Consider the following 22,077-nt stretch of genomic DNA (forward strand, 5'->3'; position numbering starts at 1 on the left):
GGGGTGCGGGAGAAGTCGGGGCGCGGGAGAAGTTGGAGTCCGGTGTACCCCCGAGAAGGAAACCCAGCCAGCGCGCGGCTCCCCTGCTCAGAAGCCCCCCGAGTGCCCCCAGCTCCTGCCTGGGAGGAACGCGACACCCACGACAGACAGACACCCTGGGACGGCAGAAGGACAGACAGACGCGCCGAGAGGCTGGGCACCTACTGGTTGTGGTAGCCGAGGGGGTCCGGGAGGCAGAGTTCTGACGCGTCCATCAGTCCCGCGTTGGCATTCCCGGCGGGCGGCGGCGGGCGGCGGGGAGCTGGCCGGGAGCGGGTGAAGGGCACGGCCGGCGCGGGCCGGCGGGGGCAGGGGTGCGGGAGCGCGGGGCGCGCGGCGCGGGGCCGGCGAGAGGGAGCAGAGCCGCGCGCACAGCCCGGCGCGCCCACTCGTGCCCACACTCGAGCCGGCGGTGGGGACGCGAAGCCGCGGCGCGGGCGCGGGCGCCGGGACCTGAGCCCGCTCACCCCACTGTAGCTTTAAGGCTGGAGACTGATGCGCGGGGTGGCTGCGATTGGCTCTCTCCCGGGGGCTGGACTTAAAGTGGCAGAATCGAGCTGGGGAGGGGAGGGGGGAGGGGGGGAGCCGGGGAGCCTTCCCTGGATCAGGCGCCCGCGCGAGGTCCCCACCTCCTGAGGAGCAGGAAGGCGGACTGGGCTGTGCAGCCGCAGGGCCTGCCCTCTTGCCATTAAAGAAAAAAAAAAAATTGCCCAAGTTGCTGGTGGTGGGACTGAGGCAGAGGGGTAGGGGGTGGTTTGATAGATTTGCAGCTTACAGATCTGCCCACCACCTTGTCTCTGCCCTGCCAGGCCCGGAGAACTCACCTCTCAGCCTTTTGGAAGGCATTGGTTTTGCACATTTGGAATGAATGGCATCTCTCCACCCCCAGACCAAGGACAAGAACTCCCTGCACCCCCCCCAACACACACCCACCCCACCACCACTCCTGTCTTAGAAAGTCACTGGCTCAAACTCAGGTTTGGTGCCCGGAAGTGCAAAGGGTAAGTAAGGCCAGCAGGTGAAAGCCAGCGGGACAGCAGAAGAGCAAGATTCCCTTCGCAGCTGTCCTCACCTGGGCCTTGGATTCTGCGCCCCTCTCCTATGCCTAGACGCAGGGGCGCATCTGTGAACCGCTCTCCCTAGGTGTCCACCATGTTGCTCTCTTCTTTGGCAACTCTCAGAAAAGCACCCGGGACGTGGACACAGCAAATAAATTTTCTGTCTGCTTAGAAAAATGCAGTTGTGATGAAAACCACCAACTTCCCTGCCACCTCCACTTCGAGGCGCGAGTAGAAGCTTCAGCACACACACCTGAGTCCCTGGCTACGACACACCTGCAGCCCTGTCTGCTGCTCCCTCCATGAACCCGAGTATTATGGGCTGCCACTGTACCAAAACAAGCTATTTGTCAAGCCCCATCCTTCTTCTGGGGCTTTTCATCTTTTGAGAGGCGCCAGCCACCAGGATAATAATCAATTGGATGATTCAAATGAGTGCGGAAGGTGGGAGGTACAGAATTATTTCAAGGGGGGACAAGCCCCTCGGAGAGACCACCTCCCCCTTCTATATTCTGCAGAAGACAATGAGCAGTAGGGGGATGACATCATTTTATCATCAAAATAATGTCTACATGGAATGTCACTGCAGGCCCGGCTCCAGCACTTGGGGTAAAAGCAGGATGGCCGGGAGTCGCCCAGGTGGGGTCAGCCGCTGGGGAGGGGCTGGGGAGTGGGCAGCGGGGCCGCAGATGATGCTTGACTTGGATAAATGGAGGCGCGTGCAGGCTGGGAAACAGAACCGTGATTTTTCACGTGTGCGGGAGTAGAGGAACGCGTGGGCTTCTCGGGCGTGGGGCTCGGCATCTCACAGAGGGACCGATGAAGATGTCTGTCAGCAGAAACCCCAGCAGCCCCGGATTTTTTTTTTTTTTAACCATATAGGTGCTCCGTTGCATTAGAGACAGAAAGAAGGGCGTGAAGACACTTTGCTCCAGCCTGGCTTCAACATGCCACCATCCTTGCCCACAGCTCAGTGACTGGCTTCCTGGCCTCCTTCTGACCCCCCGAGATCCATTCTCTAAGCAAACAGCAGCCAAGGGGTGCTGGGGAAACACACATCCAGTGGGCCCTCCTCGTTGCACTTAGGGAAGAGGCCCCAGTTTCCCTGGTAGCCCACAAGGAAGGCTTCTGAGGACAGGCTCCGCGTGGCCCTCTGCCTCCCTTCTTAGTCTTGGCACCTGCGTCTAGAGCACCCCACCTCAGACTGCCCCAAACCTTCTGCTGCTCACTGTGCTTCAGGTCATGTATCAGTTTGCAATGACGCATATATAGGGATGAAAGATACCCCCCTCCCCCCTTGGACTGTAAGCTCCACGAGGGCAGGGACCCTGCCTGTTTTTGTTCACTGGAGAACCCCCATGCTTAACGGTACCTGGGGCAGTTGCGCAGTTGCTAGATAACGATTTTGTTCAATGAATCATTAAAGGACAGTAGCTTGGGGTAGAGCGTCAGAGCCTACTAAGGGACGGGCTGGCTGTCCCAGAAGGGAGGTAGACGTCACAGGTTTATGGGATCACTCGGGTCCTTGTTTTGGGGTCGGGGGGCCATTTTAAACTGGAGCCAGAGCATCTTTGGTGAAGCATGAAAAGAAAGAAAGCCTCACAGCCCAAAGGAATGGATCCAAAGGCACTGGGAGCAAGTGAACAAAAGTAAGAGGTCTTGTTGGTGAAAAATCTAGACTAATGCAGGAATGAAGGGAACTGAGATCCTCGCTCTGGGGCACTAGCTGGGGGTCCTCCAGGTGGGAATGGGGTGTCCCCTTTCATACTGTCCTCTACGATGCCAGTCCAGCCTTCTCCCACACCGTCCTGGGGTCCAGCTCTTTCTCCTGCCCTCCCTGGCAAGAGTGAGTCTGTAGACTCTACTAGAAGGGAGATGAGGGCACCCTGAGGACCTAACCCAGTCTGGTAGGTGGTTCCAGGCAGACTTGACCAAGTCACACACTGCTCATGCGCCAGCCTTTCCCCCTCTCTGTTCTCAGCCCGCTCAAGGAGGCGGATGGGACCCTCCCCAAAGCCAGGTCTGTCTCCATCCCTCCAGCCGGAGAAGCAGCAGCGTGGGAGAGCACGGAGGACTCTGGGGCCAGGTCCCAACTACTGCCTGGGACCTTGCCAAAGTCATCTCTGCTCCAGAAAACAAAGGTGGTGCATGTGGGGGACACAGGGTACAGTGGGGTGGGGAGAGCTCTTGGGTTCCTTCAGTATTGAAAATCATTCCATCCATTATCATTTCCTACTTTCACCACTGGCCTACGACAGGTGCTCTTTGTAATCTCTCCCTTGCAAAAAGCCACCCCTCCATTAGCCTATGAATCAGTACTGGCACCCCCAGATGGACGAGTTAGCCGAAAGGGAAGGTGTAAAGGGACAGCAGCTCACTTTGTTCTTATGACAAACCCTTAAAACAGGTATTTATTCCATTCACAGAACCTCACAGCTAAGAGGTGCTCAGGGAACCCTCAAGAACCATCATGAGATTTTCACAAGGAAGGAAATATGTAAATTTGCCTCTGTGGTGAAGTGACCTACCCAAGGTCACAGAGAATAACTGGCAAAGCACGCCGCTGTGGGCTCCGATTTCTACTGGCTCAACTCCTGAATTTTGGTGCATAAGTCTCTTCACTTCTCTCTCCTTCTTGAGTTCGAGCTCCTTCCTCAGGAATATGAAGCCAACAAAAGCAGTGCCATCAGCAACGCACTCCACATTCACACTCGCGCGCGCACACACACATACATACACACACATCACTGGTGTCCACACCCTTCCCCGAATGGTTTCCTGGGGGGTGGGGGTGGGAAGGAAGGACAGGGCGGACACCAGATCCATGACCTGCTGTCCAGTCACCATTAACGCCCCAGGCAGCAGAGAAGCTGAGAGACACCCCCAGACATAATCCAGCCCACTCTGTTCTCCAAACCTGTGTCTCAAAGTCCAGAAACCCCAAAAGGGTGGTAGGTAGCAGAACACAGGTCCCCACTAGCCGGGTTCCCTCCCAGCCGGGTTGGACTGAGTCCTGAGAATAGGCCGCTGCAGCCTGCATCTAGATCTCAGGCTCACCCCTGCACCTTGTGCTCTGTGCTGCCCACCCAGCTCATGCCTGCTGCCACAGATTGGGGGAATGTCTCCACCTTGACAGAGCCTGGCCTTGGCATGCAGTCTCCCTGTCTTTCTGCAGCATCCCCCCCCCCCACTCCCCTACCCCCAGGCCATTTCTGCAAATGTAAGGCAGCAGCCAGCAGCATCTCTGGGGCCTCGAATCCCCTCCAGGGGTGGTGTTGCTCTAAGTCCCAGGGCAAGAGGAGGCTTTTCTCACTGGACAACTGGGCAGAAGCCGAGGGACAGAGTGTGGGCTTGGGGAGAACACAAGGCTTGATGGTTTTGTCACCAAAAGTTAAGACCCAAAAGGAATTTTTGGAGAGCCCCCCACATGCCGCCTAAGTTCAGTGAATGTCAGGCGCTGCCTGAGTGGTCGTGCTATCCCCGTCCCTCATCCATGTTCCCTGGACCCTGGGTCCTAGGTGGGAAGGATTCCTGGAAACACACCAGGTGTGCAGCCACTTCTTACCACCTGCCCGGGGAGGAGAGGTTGGCTCCGTGGAACTGTCTGGATCACCATCCAAGCTCGTGTCTGTTCCACCCCAGGGTGAAGGCTGGGGGAGGCGAGTCCAGGAAGTGCATCCATGGACAGTCCATGATGGTTACAGTGGCCCTGGCCTGCACAGTGAGCCTAACTGGTGCATCTCTGGGGACAGGACTCCGTAGACTCCAGGCCAGGGGAAATATCCCTGACTACATACCTCTGTGGGCCCCCTCTTTTCTCACATGCTCGAATTTGGGGTGTGGAGTTATATCCGTGAGTGGTGGTCAACAGACTGCCAGCCCATTGGCTGGCACACATCCCAAGGCTCGTAATTAACTGATAACACTAATACAATGTCAGTTTGTGCTCTCATAATAGTCTCCTGCTGACAGATAAATGCGGTGCAAATAGGATGGCTTTTCCTGAAGCTGTAACGGGCCATTATTGGGGCAGGAAGGCCCATGTCCTATTAGCACGGGCACCATGACACCGAAGATAAACTAGGAAGGAGATGTCTTCAGTGGAAAATGCTTGGCTCCCTGGCACCGCCACCCTTACCCGTCTCATTCTCTGAAATCCCCACCAGGGGCCTTGGGGTAACTTCCAAGTATCTCAGGGCTCCATTTTTGTCCCTCGAACCTCAGGATTCCGTTATCACCGAACACGACTGAATAGTATATTAAAGTTCTCTGTTCGCCAAAACAACTCCTTCTTCCCGCAGGTCCTAGGCAAGGCGGCAGCTGCGGGGAGCAGACAGGTGGCGGGTCAGGGAGGAACAAAGATCTTTTCCCTCCCAGTCACCAGGAGCATAGGAGCACATCAGAGCTGTAGCGGCTGTGTCCCCTGCTGCAATTTCTAGAAGAAAAAAGAGGAGGAGCAAGAGAGAGAAGAGGGAGGAGGGAAGAGGGAGAGGAGAAGCCGATAAAGGAAGGAGAGGGAAAGAAGACTCTGCCTTGACAGCGCTGGCACCTGAGAGTCACTGAACAACCAGCTCCTGAGCGCATGATCTGCCCAAGGAAATATTTTCCATTACATTAGGTTGTGGGTTTTTTTTTCCCTGTACCAAGAAATTTGACCTTATTTTCTTCTGTGTCACATATTAATTTATCATCCAATTGCTTTTGATTTTTGCCTCAATTTAAGCATAAAACTCAGTTGGTTTCAAATGGCAGCACAAGCAATTTGTTCCTCGCATCTCCTCGTTGGTGAAAGGAAGACTTCTTTTTGGTGGAAGATGGTTTCAACTGCGAATCTCATGGCGAGCATGGTCCCAGCAAGAAGGAACGATTTGTTTTGCAAAGTCACAAACCAAGCCTCTGTGTCCATTTCAGCCCCCCAGGAGAATTATCTCACGGAAACCACACAAGACATGAAACTTTTTGGCGAGTACGCACACATGTAAAGCGTTGTCATTTAGTGAGAAGTATGTCGGCTTCGTCTGTCTTGTTAATATTAATTAAAATTAATTCATTAACATTCCAAAGTGGGAGCATTCAAATGTGTTTTCATTGCCTGATGACTCAATCAAGGTAGAACCCATTTCATGATTTTTCAGGACGCGATGCTTTTATTTTTTGCTCTAATATGTTTTGTGGTAAGGGAAAAATTCAGCAAATGCATCAAGGTTTTAGAAAAAAATCAAATGTTAGAGTTCTATAAACTGTAAAGTGCCGAGCCTCCAGAAGACGTGATTAGCACGACAGCTTTGACTGTGTTCTTTTTTTTTTTTTAAAGATTTATTTATTTATACAAGCCCTGGGTACAGTCAGAAGCGCGAGAGGGTGAGAGAATTCGCCAGAGCCAGAGCGGGGAGCAGAGCAGGCAGAAGGACCGAAGTACACTGCTGAGGGGAGCAGCGGGCGGCAGGAGAGGTCTGTGCGCCATGTGGGACCCTCCTCTGGTGGCCGGGGAGCAGCCGGGGATCGAACCAGCGCTGCAGAGGCTGCGGGCAGCTTCGCCACCCAGCGCTCAACCACTGCGCCACCATGTATGCTCTTACATGAGAAAAGCACTAGCCAGCCGCTGCCTTCCCAGCTCTATATTGGAATGAAGCCGCGCGTATTGGTGTGCCCCCACTCCCCGCTGCCTTGAACCCCGTAATTATGAATGGGTCAGAACCAATTCCACATGAAGGCTCAAGCTTTGTAGCAACACAGCACTTCGGTAGAATTCCCGAAAGTGTTTGCCTCTCCAAGAAGGGCAAGACAAGGCAAGAAGGGGAGCCACAGAAGAAGTAAAGAGAGTTTAGAAAAATGGGGGAGAGGCCATCAACAGTACAAGATTTAATATGGATAAACACCGGTAATACACTTGTCAGCAGTGACCCCACGACGAGGCGGACGGTGGACGAGCTGGGGAGAGCAGCGAAGCAGACAGACATCTGGGGTCAGAGCAGATAGCACATTAAACACGGGCCTCCAGCTCAATGGCATGATAAACACTGCTTTGGGGTAATTCTACAAAACCCAGCCGAGCAAGGCGCAGCAATAATTCCTTTTTACTCCCCCTTACTAAAGGCACAGATGGAATTTTATGCTCAACCCTAAGGGGCTTGCTCTGAAAGCAAACTGGAAGGGTGATGTGGAAAGGGCTTGCAGAAAAGTGGGGAACTGAGAGGCATCTGAACCCCACAAGAGGGACGAGTGCAGGGCAGGCTGGTGCGGGGTGGCCCTGCATCCTTCAAGACAAAGACTTGGGGCACCACCTCCCGGTCGGTGTGGCCCTGGGCCCCTTTGACAGCCTCCTTTTTCTCTTGGTGGGTACTCCCTGCGGGCCCCCAGGGCCACCCCCAAGTCTCCTGCAGAACCTGAAATCTGGCTTCCTGGAGCTCCAGATGATGCACCCCAGGAATTCAGGAGGGTAGCTCCCCGAATCCCTCCTTTCTTGCGCCTTCTGTGCACTGGTCTGATTTCTTATTTATAGACTCTCAGAAAAGGCGCCTGCGCGGCGCCCGCCTGCTCCAGGGAGCCTCCCAGGAGGTGGCCGCAAAGCCGGGGTCCTCCTCGGTGGCACCTCTGCGCGCCTCCCTTTCCCTCTTTCATCGTCCTCAGCGCCCTGCCCTTACCCTCTCAGAGGAAGAGTCAGCAGCTTAATGCTGGCCTCAGGCCCTGTTTTCTAGGGTCCAGGGCTAAGATAAAAACTGAATCAGCAAACGGCTCAGGGCCACTGACTTTCTCTCAATTTAAACCATTTTCTTATTTCCCACCCCCTTCTGTGGTGGGGAGGGACAGCACACAAGGACAACGGCTGGTGGGTCACTTCGGGGAGTCACTACACCAGGTGCAGACTCACTGCTCACAAAGGCCCAGGTGGAGCCTGCCCCAGCCTCCCGCTCAACCCCCCACCCGCCCCGACAGGGGGGCTCGGGTCCAGTTGCCAAGATGTCCACGTCAATGGTGCCCCCCGAATCCCACTGACGTGACCATCTGACCCAACATCCCTTCCCCACGCCCTCTACTTCCTTCTCCCTGGGGGCCCGGAGACCAAGGGGTCAGCACATGCCCTGCTCTCCCTTCTCTGGGGTTTTCTCCCTTCTGAGCTAAGCTGCTTTCTCAGGCGAGCGTCTTCTCTCCACCTCACACCCACCCAGCAACAGCCCCTGTGCTTCTGGCTTCAAGGGCAGGAGAGTCCAGTGGCTTCAGGAGAAGGAGCCGTGATCTCGTACAGCAAAGCTTCTGGAAGCCAGGACTTTCAAATCTCTTTGCTCTGTCATCCTTAGCAGTCCGGCTTTCACCTGCGGCTCGTTGCCTCCTGGCCTAGGTAGCTCCCTCCTGCACCGTGTCCCACTCCAGGCGGGGTGTGCAAGTACACGGGAGGGGGGTTGTCGCTCCTGTGTCTCTCGCTTGCTTTTCATTACTTTGTTTTGACTTGAAGTCAGTCTGGAGGAAGGAGTCCCGCCCCCATGCAGCAGGCCTCCTCACACCTTGGGCCAAATCCAGTCACGTGCCTCCCCTCCCCCAACCCTGTCACTGTCTGAGGAGAACGGAGCCCCGGATTGGGTTAGCTATGTCTACTCCCGGAAGCTGGGGGCCAGACTCACTTTTCCTGAGTTCACTGATATTCAGTGTCAAACAAATCCCTGTTAGAAGAGTTGCTGGGACCAGGGGTGTCTGCCACACCTGGAGGTGTACGCTGCCAGGGGGTGGCGTCAGCCGTGGGTACAATAAGACAGCCATTACCTGTACTAACAAGCAATAATAAGACCTATGAAAACTCAGCTGCTTTTTTGTGTTATCCCCTTGCTTCATCAAGTCAAAATCATGTCAGTGATAAAATACTCCCATTCAAGAAATTCTCTTTGTTGGTCTAAGTCCTAAGCAATCATTGAAGCTACCGCTGAGTCATAAGAATACATGTAAGCGTCAACCTAGCATGTTCTCTTGACCTAGTCTTTAAGACGAATTGGAACCCATGTGGAAGTTATAAAGTCAGCTGTACACACTTAGCTACATGGGTGTGTCAAGAGAAAGTTTGCAAGGCACAGAATCATTCAGGCTTGCTTCAGGTGGAAAGGACTTGCAGAAAAGTGGAGAAGTGGGAGGTATTTGAACCCCACAAGGAGAGAGATGAACATGGGACAGGCTGGGGTGGGTTGGCCCTGGTCTGTATCTTAGTGCTCCACTGGTGTGCAAACGGTATATCCCCAATCAATGAAGACAGCACAGAAAGAACTGGACTCACTTTGATGTGTTTTTCCATGTGATCCCTTGAAGTAATTTGCACTTAAAATTTTATTTATTTTTTTAAAGAGTTATTTATTTATGCATACAAGAGCTGGGGTACAGGCCAGAGATGTGGGGGGTGAGAGGATTCACCAGAGACAGAGTGGGGAACAAAACAGGCAGACTGACTGAAACACACTGCTGAGGGGAGCAGCGGGCGAAACAGGAGAGGTTTGCTGTGCCATGTGGGTTGCTCCCTGGCCGGGATCGAACTCATGCTGCAGAGGCTGCAGATTGCTTCATAGTGTGGTGCTTAACCCTTTGCACCACCAGGGAGGCCCCTGCACTTAAAATTTTAAACTGTGAAACATAGCAGAACTGAAGTGTATGATATCTGTAGGTTCAAACATTAGTTCATTTCTAGGTGACAAATTTTACTGAATTTCAATAGGATCTTTAACATAGAAATTTACTCTGTTTTGAATCGTTTTAGAATTAACAAATCAGGAAAATAATAATTCTAGTAATGATTTGGTTTTCATAATTATTTAATATGATGATTATTAATTATTCCATCATCATTGCCAAGTGTAATTCCATTATATGGAAGAGGCATGCAGGTGTCTAAAGTTCAAGGTCAGACACCACGCCTCCTTTTTTTGCCCAGTTGTTCTTTGTCTCTTTCCACTCACAGAGCGGCTGGTGGTCCTGAGAAACAGAAACAGGGGGACTGGGCCTCCCCTGGTGGCGCAGGTGGTTGAGTGCAGCGCTGTAAAGCTGTCTGCAGCCTCTGCAGCATGAGTTTGATCCCCGGGCAGGGAGCTACCCACATGGAGCAGACCTCTCCTGTCTCACCCGCTGCTCCTCTCAGCAGTGTATTTCGTCAGTCTGCCTGTTCTGTTCCCTGCTCTGTCTCTGGTGAATCCTCTTGCCCTCCTGCGAATCTGGCCTGTACCCTGGTTCTTGTATGCATGAATAAATCTTTAAAAAAAAAAAAAAAGCAACAGGGGGACTGCCCACATTTCTGTGGGATTTTTTTAAGGGAATTTGTCCCCAAGTAGATTAGTAGCAACCATCCCTGATGCCAAAAGTGTCCAGAAGTGCCCTCAGCATCTGTATCCTTCATCATGGCTCCATCTACTCCATCTTCCTGCAGCTGAGTGGGTCTGCCTTTTGTCCAATGCCAGCAATAGACAGAAACTCTACTTCCCATTCATCACATGGCGTGTTCTCTGTTTTGACCTGTCCCTGGTATTGTAGCATTTTCATTTTCTCTCTTTTTCGTTGTTCGGGTGGAGTCATGCTCTGTGCTGGGCGGGGCATTGTTCTGCCGGAGCCCCCTACCACGGAATAGTCAGGCCACTCTACATCCAGGTGGGTATCATCATTCTCGTTTTATCAATTGAGGAGAAAGTTGAAGCTCTGAGGGTAAGTGGTTCAAAACCAGATGACCATCAGAGATTTGAAGCCCATTCTCGCGTCCACCCTGTGCTCTCTGTCCATTCTACCAGGTCACCTCCCCCGAGCACATGCCAACATCACATCCCATGACTGAGGAAGAGGTGGGTAGCCTGGAAGCTTCACACAATGGGAAACTGGGCAAGTCCAGCCTCGGGGGAGTCCATACGGGCCAGACCTCTCCCACCTGCATCTAGCACGCCAGGCTCGTTCCTCAGAACTCTCAGATCAGAATGAGATGTGTTCTCAACACCAAAGGGAGGAACTGAGAGAAGGAATGTAACATGGGGGAGGAAACCAACTGATTTTATGGAATGATGCCAAAGGGCAAATTTTAACTTTCTGTGACTTGGAGAAGGTGAAGGGGAGCCGGAAGAAGAGGAGGAGGTGACGAAAAGAAAGACATCTACTGCCAAGTGAGATTCCCCATTAGGGCCAATTTGCTTGGTTGGAACAGGTTCAACTGGGCAGCATTCTGGAACCAGATGGATAGGCTTGAATGGTTTCTGTAAACACACCCCCAAAATTAGGAGGTCCCATCCAGAGGTAGAATACCTCCCCTTGTAAAATAAGGAGGGTGTGTTATCTCGTTTTCCTTTCCCTTATAGTTTGAAAGGCCAGGGGCTTCCCTGGTGGTGCAGGGGTTGAGATGCGACCTATGAAGCTGTCCGCAGCCACTGCAGCACGAGTTCAATCCCCGGCCAGGGAGCTACCCACATGGTGCAGCAGACCTCTCCTGTCTCACCTGCTGCTCCCCTCAGCAGTGTATTTCAGTCAATCTACCTGTTCTGTTCCCCACTCTGTCTCTGGTGTATCCTCTCACCCCACACCTCTGGCCTGTACCCCAGTTCTTGTATGCATAAATAAATATATATTTAAAGAAAAAAAATAGTTTGAAAGGCCACCATGAGACCCAGCAGCTGGTTTTATTTCCCCATTTCTTCAAACATCAACCAAGGCACATTCCTGTTTGTTCCTTGGGATCCTAGCTTACCTGGCCATTCAGCCAAGGAGCTTTATTTCTGGCCTCAACATGAAAGGATGGACTTGGGGGCGGTGTCTTTACAGAGACTTAGTTCCTTAATGACTCTTCAAGGACAGCCAATCTGCTGGTCAATGGAGAGACTCGCCCAAACACAGGAATGATTTATGCCTATGCAAAAGCATGATTTTAAAGCAATCGTTTTCAAACTTAAAAAAGAGTCTTTCTTCAGGTGAAATGGACATAGAAATATACTATAAGATGTAGCAAAAAAAAAAAAAAAGGCTGTTCTGGCTTAGACAAGTGGATCCTTCTCTTAGTTCTTTAAACCTGCACCCCCAGGAGGGCCATGAAACACTTCCACAGACCCCCAGGTCCTCCCGAAGCATCCATTGAAACTATTTCGAAAAGCAGTGTTCTCAAGCCAGTATGGAATCAACCAACTAACCAACCAACCAGCATCACTACCACCAATCAGACCAACACCTACATCGACATCCTCTTCGGAGGCCTGAAGCCAGGTGAGAGGAGACCAGGGTTGAGGGGCAGTAGAAGTTGCCCAAACACCCTTACTTTTTGGATTACTGTCCTCTCCAATCAGAATGAGGCCAGCCCTATTTAGGTGGCCAGCCTTGCAGCGTACTTGTGAGCAAAGGGCCAAACTTGTCATCACGGTAGTCTGGTTTGATGATCCTTCACCTGTGTCAGGATGTACTGGTGGGTTTCAAATAAGGAATGACATCAGCTCTCGGAAAGTTACATATTGAAAAGCACCCACATTTTGCAAGCGTAGTATCCTTTCTCACTAGGATAGTATTAAATAGCTGGATAGTATTAAATAGCCCTTAAGAATGTCACTTTTGGGCCTCCCCGGTGGCACAGCAGCTGAGCTCCCCGCCCGCTGCTCCCCTCAGCCGTGTACTTCGTCAGTCTACCTGTTCTGCTCCCTGTTCTGGCTCTGGTGAATTCTCTCACCACCACCACCCCTCCCCCGCGCTTCTGACTGTACCCAGTGCTTGTATAAATAAATAAATCTTTAAAAAAAAAAAAAGAACGTCACTTTCATGGGATGAGCTTTCCAGGGAGAATCAAGATAAACTAATGTTTGCAAATGACAAGAAACTCCATGTGCCGAACGGCGTGTCTCCAGGTAAATGTCTCCTGTAGACATGTCTCCCATTTCTTCCCTTGGGGAAAGCAGTTGAGAAGCAGAGCAAAGATGAGCACTGGCTTTGGAGTCTGCTGGACATAGGCCCAAACCCACTCTGGGCCGCACTCAGCTGTATGACACGGGGGCGATAGCTGGCCTCCCTGCCCGTTTCCTGGATCTTGAAAGTGGTTTGTTGCAGGGTGGTGCGTATAAAGCATTTTACACAGTGCCTGGCACATAATAGGTGGTTAAGACACCGATTCTACCCTGTCCTTTTCTGAAAGGAGTTTCTCACCTCAAGTCTGGGGAGGGGAGCCTGCATCTCATGGTGATCTTTGCTTCAATAATATACCTGTCCTTCATGTCACACTCATCTCTCTGCAGTGGAGGCGCGAGCCAGGGCTGACCTGTTCACTGTGATAGTCCCTGTAAGTCCTATTCGCATGTACCCCTGTCCCCCATCTCAGCTCCAGACCCCAGAGCCCCCCCAGAGGATCTGGAGCAGCATCTCAGCTGTGATCAAAGCATGACTCCTGGGAGCTCAAGCACCGCCCCGCTCACCATGAGCAACTACTGCATAGCCCAAGTGTGGAGCACCTGCCCATCACGGGGAGCTGCAGACTCTCATACAATGTCGGGGTCAAGGGCACACAGTCAGGAATATACATTAAAGAGGCCCCCAGGTGTGCTCTGTGTCTTCATGTGATGCAAACATGGAACGTGATGATGGTCAAACACCTCACTGGGATTTGGGTCCTTTGAATTGTCATTCCTGCAGCCTCTGAGGCTCATCCCATTCTTGGACATCCTCTCTTCTCCCACATACCTGTTAATAACACTAGGTGTAGCCCAGAAACCCACCAGATGTTTTTTACTCCCATCTCTTAATCTTGGAGGGAGTCAGCAATATGTAAAAACCTGAACATGGCCACGTCTGCTCCAAAGGACCTTTTGGTGGTACTGGAGAGACAAGGGTTATTTAATTCCCCACAGAGGAAGTCACCTCACTTCACCTCCCCTGCCTCCCATCTCAAGGGACATTGAACGCAGTCACCTTGAATGGCATCAGACAACAGCCCAGGTAGAGAGGGGTGTGGGTCCCTGTTCTACCTGTCTGGTCACTGGGCAGCCAAGTCATCCAGGAGGTGTTGAGCCACCTGCACTTAGGATGCTTGTCCAGGAGGAATCAGGTGATGGCGCCCCCTGCAGGGGGCAGTTGTGTGTGTGGCAGATGCCTTGCCATTCCCAAGCCATTGCCCTGAAGCCTCCTGGATCTTGCCAGCTCACTTGCAGAGGCAGAGGCAGAGGCAGAACAGTAACTCCCATCCCACAAGGGGAAATCAGGAAATCAATAAAGTCAATCTGCCTGCTGTGTGACACTCCTGGGTCCCTAATGGGTGGGGGGTTTGCAGAAGGAAGATATTGAAGATTAACAGCATGTCCTTGGAGTTCAGGATGGAACAGCCCAAACAGGTAGACAGGTGCTTACAGACCTGAGACCAGGGGTGCAGAGCAACAGAGGATCTTTATCATCTGTATGTCTCGTTTCACGCTACGCCATCTATCACAGCCATGCCCCAGATAAAGCAGTCTGAAGAGCAGGCTTGGTGAGGCACCCCAACAAACATAACAATGCACACTGAAGAGAAGGGAGACCTTCAGCCTCCCCCCAGGCCCCACACTGCCACCTCTGCCCACAAGCAAGCAAGAAGAGTTGTCCGTGCGAATGGTCAGTGCCCAGAACACCCACTGGCCCACACTCTGCTGGTGGCAGGGCCACTGCATGGCACAGGAGTCCCACCTGCCCGGGGCTCTCTCTTGCTCACTTGATCTCCAGGTGTCAGCCTTCCACGGGCAAAGCTGGCTTTTTCCCACTCTCCCTCTCTTCTTCCAATTCCCCCATCTGCAAGTGAGCAGGCATGGACCCCAGTATCTTGGAACTGTGGGGAGAGTAGGAAGCAGGAGGGACAAGAAGTTCCTACCAGGAGAAATGCCGTGGAACCAATAGGAGCGCTTCAAAAGCACACGGCCCGCAGTGAGATGCGCTGCCCAGGGCAGGAGTGCCGCCCTCACACACTCGCGGGACACAGATCAGCACCACAGGACTGCGCGGCAGCGAGGCAGGCTGCGGCGGGCACTCCCAACCTGTGGGATCCCCCAGGGAAGAGCGGGCCACTGCCACCCCAGGCCTCCAAGCACTTCATTGGACACTAGGCCCCTGGCCACCTGGCTTCAGCCCTTAGTTTTTCTTTATCTAGGATGTCCCTCGTGGAAAAGTGGAAAAGTAAGGAGAGGCGGAGTCCTAATGTCCTGAATCAGCTGCAGCTGAGGACAGGATCTGCAGACCAGTGAGCCCTGGGGGCGCCGGCCTGTGAGTTACTTTCCTGTCTTCTTGGAGTCCCTGCAAATGCAGTGGGTGCTGCCTCCTGTCTGGATCTTTTCCTGCACTTTCCTCTTCTTCGCTGCACATGCCCACCTACCCCCAAGCCTATTTCCATCCTTTCCCTGCTCTGCTCTTGCAAACAGCCCGGCATCACCCCTGCACTCTGTAGGTGGTTCCAAGAGAGGGCGATGGTGCTCATTGGCTCTACCATGCAGGGGTGTGGGCTCTGGACCTCGACTTCCGCCTTGACCCTTCCATGTAGGAGCCGTGTGTGACTCTGGGTGGGCTACTCAACTCTGTGGGCCCTGGGATAAAGACAGGTGCCCTGGGGATAAGCTGAGAGCTAGGAAACGTGGCATCAACATAGTGCCTGGCTGGGAGTCGGGGCTCAGTGAAGGCTTATTGGTTTTTTCCACCACTAGAAGGCATTTGCTTGTGTTTGAAGACACAAGGCCACGAGTTTTAATCTGCGCCCTCCCCATCCTTAAATGATGTTGCCTCTATGTCCCTGCCACACCTGACAACCCGAATAGCCAGAGGTTTGGGAGGTATCCGCGGGCCAGTAAAGATCAATTCATTCTGCACAGAGCAAGTGCCGGATGTTTGTGGGCACTTTCACCCTCTTGGATGATATAATTTTATCACCAAGACCGAACACCAGCTTCGGTTTTGCAGAAGGAAGACTATGTCTTGGTGCTCATCAGCCATGGTCCTCCCTACCACCAGGCTTGGGACTCTGGGGGGTTATTTTTTTAGGGCACTGGTTCTCAATGTGGGTTCTGCAGACAGCAGTATCCCTTTGTTAGAAATGCAAATTCTGCCCCCCTCCCAGACTTGAGAGGTGGGGCCCAGAAAGCTGTATTTATTTATTTATTTATTTATTTATTTTAAGATTTGTTTATTCATACAAGCACTGGGTACAGTCAGAAGCGCAGGAGGGTGAGAGAATTCACCAGAGCCAGAGCGGGGAGCAGAGCAGGCAAAAGGACCGAAGGACACTGCCGAGGGGAGCAGCGGGCGGCAGGAGAGGTCTGCGCGCCATGTGGGACCCTCCTTCGGTGGCCGGGGAGCAGCCGGGGATCGAACCCAGTGCTCAACCGCTGTGCTACCAGGGAGACCCCAGAAACCTGTATTTTAACAAACATTCAAGTCACCCAGAAGATTCTAATGCACGCGAGGGTTGGGGAATCACTGTTTTAGAGGTTTCACAAATATTGCATATGTAACATTTTTAAGTCTACCTTCTAGCAGCTTGCTCCTCAATCCCAGAGAAAAAGACTTTTAAAAACAATCACGACTTATTTTTAATAAAAGGGCCTGTTGGGGGAAATGCTTCTCGACGGCTGCAGGCTGCAGGTCACGCAAGATCATCACCCTTTTTGCTCTTAAAATTTCTTTTTTTTCCCCCCAACTTTTCATTGAAGTCACAAAGACAGAAGTGCTCACATACCCTAAGTGTAGTGTGCACTGAATTTGCATAAAATGAACACATCCGTATACCCAGCATATGCGACATCACCGGCACCCCAGAGGCCCCCCTTCTAACCACTAACCCTGCCCTCATTGGTTGCTTTTTTTTTAACTGCAGGAATACTCCAAACAAGGAAAATTATTTTGAAGAAGGAAAGTCCCCACCGTGACCACCTCAGTTACACTGGAATCACTTGTTGCTCATCCCTTCCCGCATGTCTCATGCAGGTTTGCACTGTGTGCAGGCACCATGCACACGTGCCCCACGCTGCGCCCTCATCCCCAGAAGCATCAGTTAAAGGGGTCCCACATTCTGTCTCCTCATCAGAGCATCTAGTCACCAGCCCCCCAAATTTAGGCTGTTTCTATTTTTTCATGTCTGCAATGGACTGTTTGGTCCCTTGTTCTTTGGAATTACTACTTTTTAAAAACCAGCTCTCAGAAATGAAGTTGCTGCATCAAAGACCCTGACTGTTTTATTGAAGTTTAAAAAAAATGATTATTTGCACTTTAAAAAATATATAAATCCCATTTCATTTTTGTAATACTTTTGTGCTCCTCCTGCCATTTTAAAATTCTGGATAGAATCAGATCTTTTCCTTCCATCCTCTGTGAACTCAGAAAAACGCTTTGGGTAACATTGGGTGGGAGTGGCAAATGCTGGTAAAATACCCCAGTTCAATGGGTAGCGGCTGGGCAGGGACATCAGGCGTGTGGGGACAAGAGGGGTGTCAAGGAGAGCATAGCCTTCTCTGGGGACCACATCAGGAGGTAGCCACCAAATTCGCAGTAAAGCCCTTTCCTCTCCTCAGAAGCAGCCAAGGTCACCGTGCAGGCTGCAGTGAGGGCGCGTGGGGGTAGACAAAGGAAAGCCTGAGGTAAGTACCCAGGCTGTCCAGGGCCGGCACAGGCCCAGCACGAATGGGGCTGGACAGCAGCACTTATTTATTCATGTGCTGCTGGATCCCCACTCCCAGCGGACTCTCCTCTTCCCCTGGAAATGTGGGCAGCTCGAGTGGCTAGAACATGTCTGACACGCACCCAGAGCTGAGAATCTGAGGAGAGAGCAGTCACCTGGGCCCCGTGAGACTGGCAGGCCCACTGGGCCATGCACCGGAAAGGCAGGCTGGGATTTCGAGAAGTCAGGCTGTGGGTTTACCTGAAAATGTTTGTCATTCTGGAGCGTCTGACGGCGGTACAGAGCCCAGGCTGCAGAGCTAGAGTCTCTGTTTCCTTATCTGTCAAATGTGGGAAATACAGTACCTAGCTCATAGGGTTGCTGTGGGAGCAAATGAGCTAAACCGAGAAAACACTGAGGCGCACTGAATACACCCGCCCCTCCCACACTGTGGGAGAGCTGCTCGGGCTTGAAGACAGTCAGCGGAGACGCAGGGCCTCCTGACCCGTGTGCTGTTACTCACGGCACAGCAGGTGCCCAGCAAGAAATCCCAACCCCTCTCCCAACTCCTGCTTGCGTCCACTCATCCATCCATTTATGGGGAGGCGGGGTGGGGCCCTGGAACATGCCACACCCACAACATCTACCCAGAGCTCTTCGGGGCTCCAACTGGGCAGCGGGCATGGGTGGGACAACCAAGACCCAACTTCTGCTTTGCTGGAGCCCAGCAAGTCTCCTGACCTTCTCCTCCAGCCTCCCAAGGTGGGGCTGGGGAGGAGGCTGCAGAGGAGAGGGCATCTGAACCCTTGAATCCCAGCCACCTGCACCCAGGGTAGAGGGAGAGAAAGCATGTGCCGTGGGCCCCTAGAATTAGAGTGGGGGGCTGAGCTGGCCTGTGTTGACGGGAAAGATGGGAAATGAATGAACAATGGTCTCCTGTGGGCGCCTGCGCCAGGTACCCCGATGCACAGTCTCCCGTATGTAGATTCGGTGCCCCATTCTGCAGGGGAGGAGCCTAGGTAAGTGCGAGTACAGTGCTGGCCAGGCGGGGCAGGCAGAAGGGATCTAGGGAGCGGTGGGGCTCCCCGATGTGGTTCTAGGAACGTGGTGGAGGCGGCGCGGAGGAGACAGCCGCAGAGCAGGAAGAGGAGTCTTGGCTTGGCTGTGAAGAGGGGCAACAGCCAGGAGGAGGCGGTGAGGGGACAAAGGGCCAGGGGGGTCGTGAGAGATGCCAGCCCCTGAACAGACACCACCGGCCCCGTGGGCCCCCCCCCCCCAGCCCCAAGGCTGTTCCTACCTTCCTTCTCCACTCCTCCAGCCCCACCGGTGCCCCGCAGCCTCTGCTCACGTGGCCCCTGCCTCAGCCTGCAGAGAGGCTGCTGGGAAAGGAGGTGCATCCGGGGAGAAAGATGTGCCCAAGATCGGAAAATTAAAGCAAAGGTTGACTTCAAATTCTCTCTGCCTCGGGTCATGCAGACCAAGCCCGGGCCCCCACATGAGTGCCCCTCCCCTCCCAGCTCCAGGGCGTCCCCACGGGCTCTCGTGGGTCCGGCTCTCACCCCCTCTGCGCAGAACGAGCGCAGAACTGTAGCAGGAACATCTCCATCTCGCATTGCGCTCCCTGTGTGGAGGTGGCTGCGTCCCTGACCCCGTGACCTCAGAGTTTCTAGACTGGCACTGACATACCTTTCCTCCCCCGTCAGAAGGCAACGGTGAGCTGTGTCTTCTGGAAAAGGCTGCTGCTGTTTGAGCCTGACTCACCCAGTGAGCCCCTGCTGTGGGCCGGAGCAGCCAGCCAGCAGGCCCAGCCGCCAGGCACCCACACTGTCAGCAGAGGCAAACCCCGGGCAACAGGGGTGACAGGCAGGTGGAGAGACAAAGGTGGAGGCAGGTCCTGGGGGTCACAGGGGGGCAGGGCAGGACTCCAGAAGAGTCTGCAAGCAGATGTCCTGGGTGAATTCTAGATGGAGAGATGGGGGCTGGGGGATGGGGTGGAGGAGCAGGACCCGTTACCCGAATTCAAAAGCAGGGTGCAGCAGGGCAGTGAGGTAGAGACAGCTCAGAGCCAGGACCCAGGTCCCCCTCCTGTGTGACCTCCCCCAGTCACCTGCCTCTCTGCTTCAGCTTCCTCTCAGGTGCTGCTGTGCTTCCAGGTACTGCTGCTGTCAGGATGGAAGGAGCCATACACAGAAAGCTCTAGAACAGCGCCTGGCAGCAACCTCGTGCTGCATAGATGTTAGAGATGAGGACGATGACATCCCCAGGGTGGCGTGCAACACCGGGTCACACAACGGCAGACACGGCCGGGACTCTAGGCCCCGAGCCCTGCGGGAGAAAACCACTGGGATGTCCAAGATGTACTTGTGAAACGGAAGACGTCAAATTGGCAGAGATTTGGCCCTTTCAGCTGCCCGGTTGGTTTCAACATTCTCCTAAGGGGGAAAGCAGTGGGGCGGGGGCCTGCTCAGAGCCGCTGCTCGCTCTGCTGTCTCCTTCTGGCAGGGACCAGGGGGGCACACCTTGGCTCAGGGGCCCGGCTGTCCTCTCTCTCTCTCTTCTCTCCCCTTTGCCTTCCCCAAGCTGGGTTCCGCTGGGTGCCACCGGACAGAGGAAGCGGCAGAGCCAAAGATTTTCTTACAGAAACGACGCCAGGAGGAAGGCCAGGCCGCGGGCACCTGCCAGTGCGCGTGAGGACCCCAGGGCCAGCCCGGCAGGTGGTGAGCGCGGCAGGGCCCGGGCGCGGCGGATTCCAGGCCAGGCGCCACCAGAGGGCGCAGCGGGCCTCAGAGTGCGCAGAGCCGGCCCGCCAGGTGGGCGCAGGTGCGGGCGCGGGTCGGGCGCGGGAGGCCTGGTGCGCCATGGGACCAGGGCAGGAGGAGACACCGGGTTCTCAGAAAGCAGCGCAGAGCTCGAGGGTTACATTTTCCAGTGATCTAGCCCCGAGCAGCGGGGACAGAGAGCTTAGAAAAGTGACAGGAATAATGAAATGTACACATTTCTCATGCGGGAGACACTGTCAGTCAGTCCTCACCACAGCCCCACCAGCTAGGGGCTCTTATTACCCCCACGTTGCAGGTGGAGAAACTGAGCCTCAGTGTGCCAGGGTTGCAGCGCTGGCAAGGGCCGAAGCTGGGACCTCCCAGGGGCCAGTCCCAGAGTCCCGTCTCCTCCCTCCACCTGCGGTGAACCACCCCCTCACTAGCAGATCACTGGTTAAAGCAGCTCGGCTCTCCCTTGCACGGAAGGAGTGCTGTGTGGCTCCATTTCACCTGGCAGGTGGCACCATCCCAGCTGTCCAAAAACCCTCCAAAGGGAGGGTTTGACCTCCACCAGATTCTGATTAACTCACATTTATTAACCACTTAATATGTGCCAGGAGCTGAGCCAACGCATTTGTATAGGTTCTCCTGCAAGATTCCCAGTAATAGAGGAGTGATGCCTGCTCCTTCTCAGGCCCATTTCACAGGAGAGGAAATCTCCCTGGGCCACACACTTAACGTGTAACTCAGCTTCCAGAGCTGCCATCACCATATTCTTTTGTACATTGCACAGACCTTTATGGAGCATCTACTCTGAAGCCCGCACTGTCCTCCAGGACAGATAAAACCCCTTGCCTTCTTGGAGCTTCTGTTCTTCATCAGCTATAGGTAGCCCCTGGGTCATAACGCCATTCTGGTTTCAAGAGAGCTGGTGAGGAGAGGCCACATGCACTGAACAGACAGTAAAATAAGCTTTTCATCTAAGGTCACCCTCTGTGATCATCCTCCTGACCTTCACCTGGAAGGTGGCATATTGGTGATGGTTAAGGGTAGAATTGTGCTCGCCCAGAAGATACGTCAGCCCCCACCCCTAGTGCTGTGAACCTGACCTCATTTGGCAAATGGTCTTTGCAGATATACTCAGTTAAGATGAAGTCATACTGGAGTAGAATGGGCCCTAATCCAATAGGACTAGTGTCCTTACAAAAGAGGCGCACACACACACGCATACATGCACCCACACTTGCACACACACGACAAAGGGACAACACTGTGCAACAATAGAAGCAGAGACTGAACTGCGGCAACTATAAACCAAGGTGTTCCTACGATTGGCGGCCACCCCCAGAAGCCAGAAGAGGTAAGGGAGGATTCTCCCATGAGCCAGCGTGATCCTGCTGATACCTTGACTTCACACTTGTAGGTTCCAGAAGTATGGCACAATTAATTTCTGATGGTTTAAGTCACCCAGCGAGCGTGCTGTGTCATGGCTGCTCCAGGAAACTACTCTAATGTTATTAACTACTTTTTCTCACTGCACCTGGCTTACCCACCCACTTTCCCTCCATCCCCTTGCCACGATGGCCAGGTCAGGGGCATTGTTGTCGCCTGCATTGGCACAAAGCCTGCGGTCTCAGCG

At 53.5% G+C, this 22,077-nt stretch overlaps 1 protein-coding gene across 2 annotated transcripts in view; it reads right to left on the reverse strand.

The window, feature by feature from the left end:
- The window catches only part of ESRRB (estrogen related receptor beta), a gene marked incomplete at both ends in the record, with an annotated part of 161,723 nt that overhangs the window by 102,594 nt on the left and 37,052 nt on the right, over window positions 1-22,077 (reverse strand). The window contains one exon of one of the 2 annotated variants that reach the window (XM_084240792.1): window positions 205-366. The exons of the other annotated variant lie outside the window; for it this stretch is intronic. Within the exon in view, the coding sequence (XP_084096918.1) occupies window positions 205-254 (50 nt within the window). Of the gene's footprint in view, window positions 1-204; window positions 367-22,077 lie in introns of those variants that run through there. 2 annotated transcript variants of the gene reach the window in all.

The sequence above is a fragment of the Talpa europaea genome (assembly GCF_964194135.1).
Source record: "Talpa europaea genome assembly, chromosome: 8".
Classification (NCBI taxonomy): domain Eukaryota; kingdom Metazoa; phylum Chordata; class Mammalia; order Eulipotyphla; family Talpidae; genus Talpa; species Talpa europaea.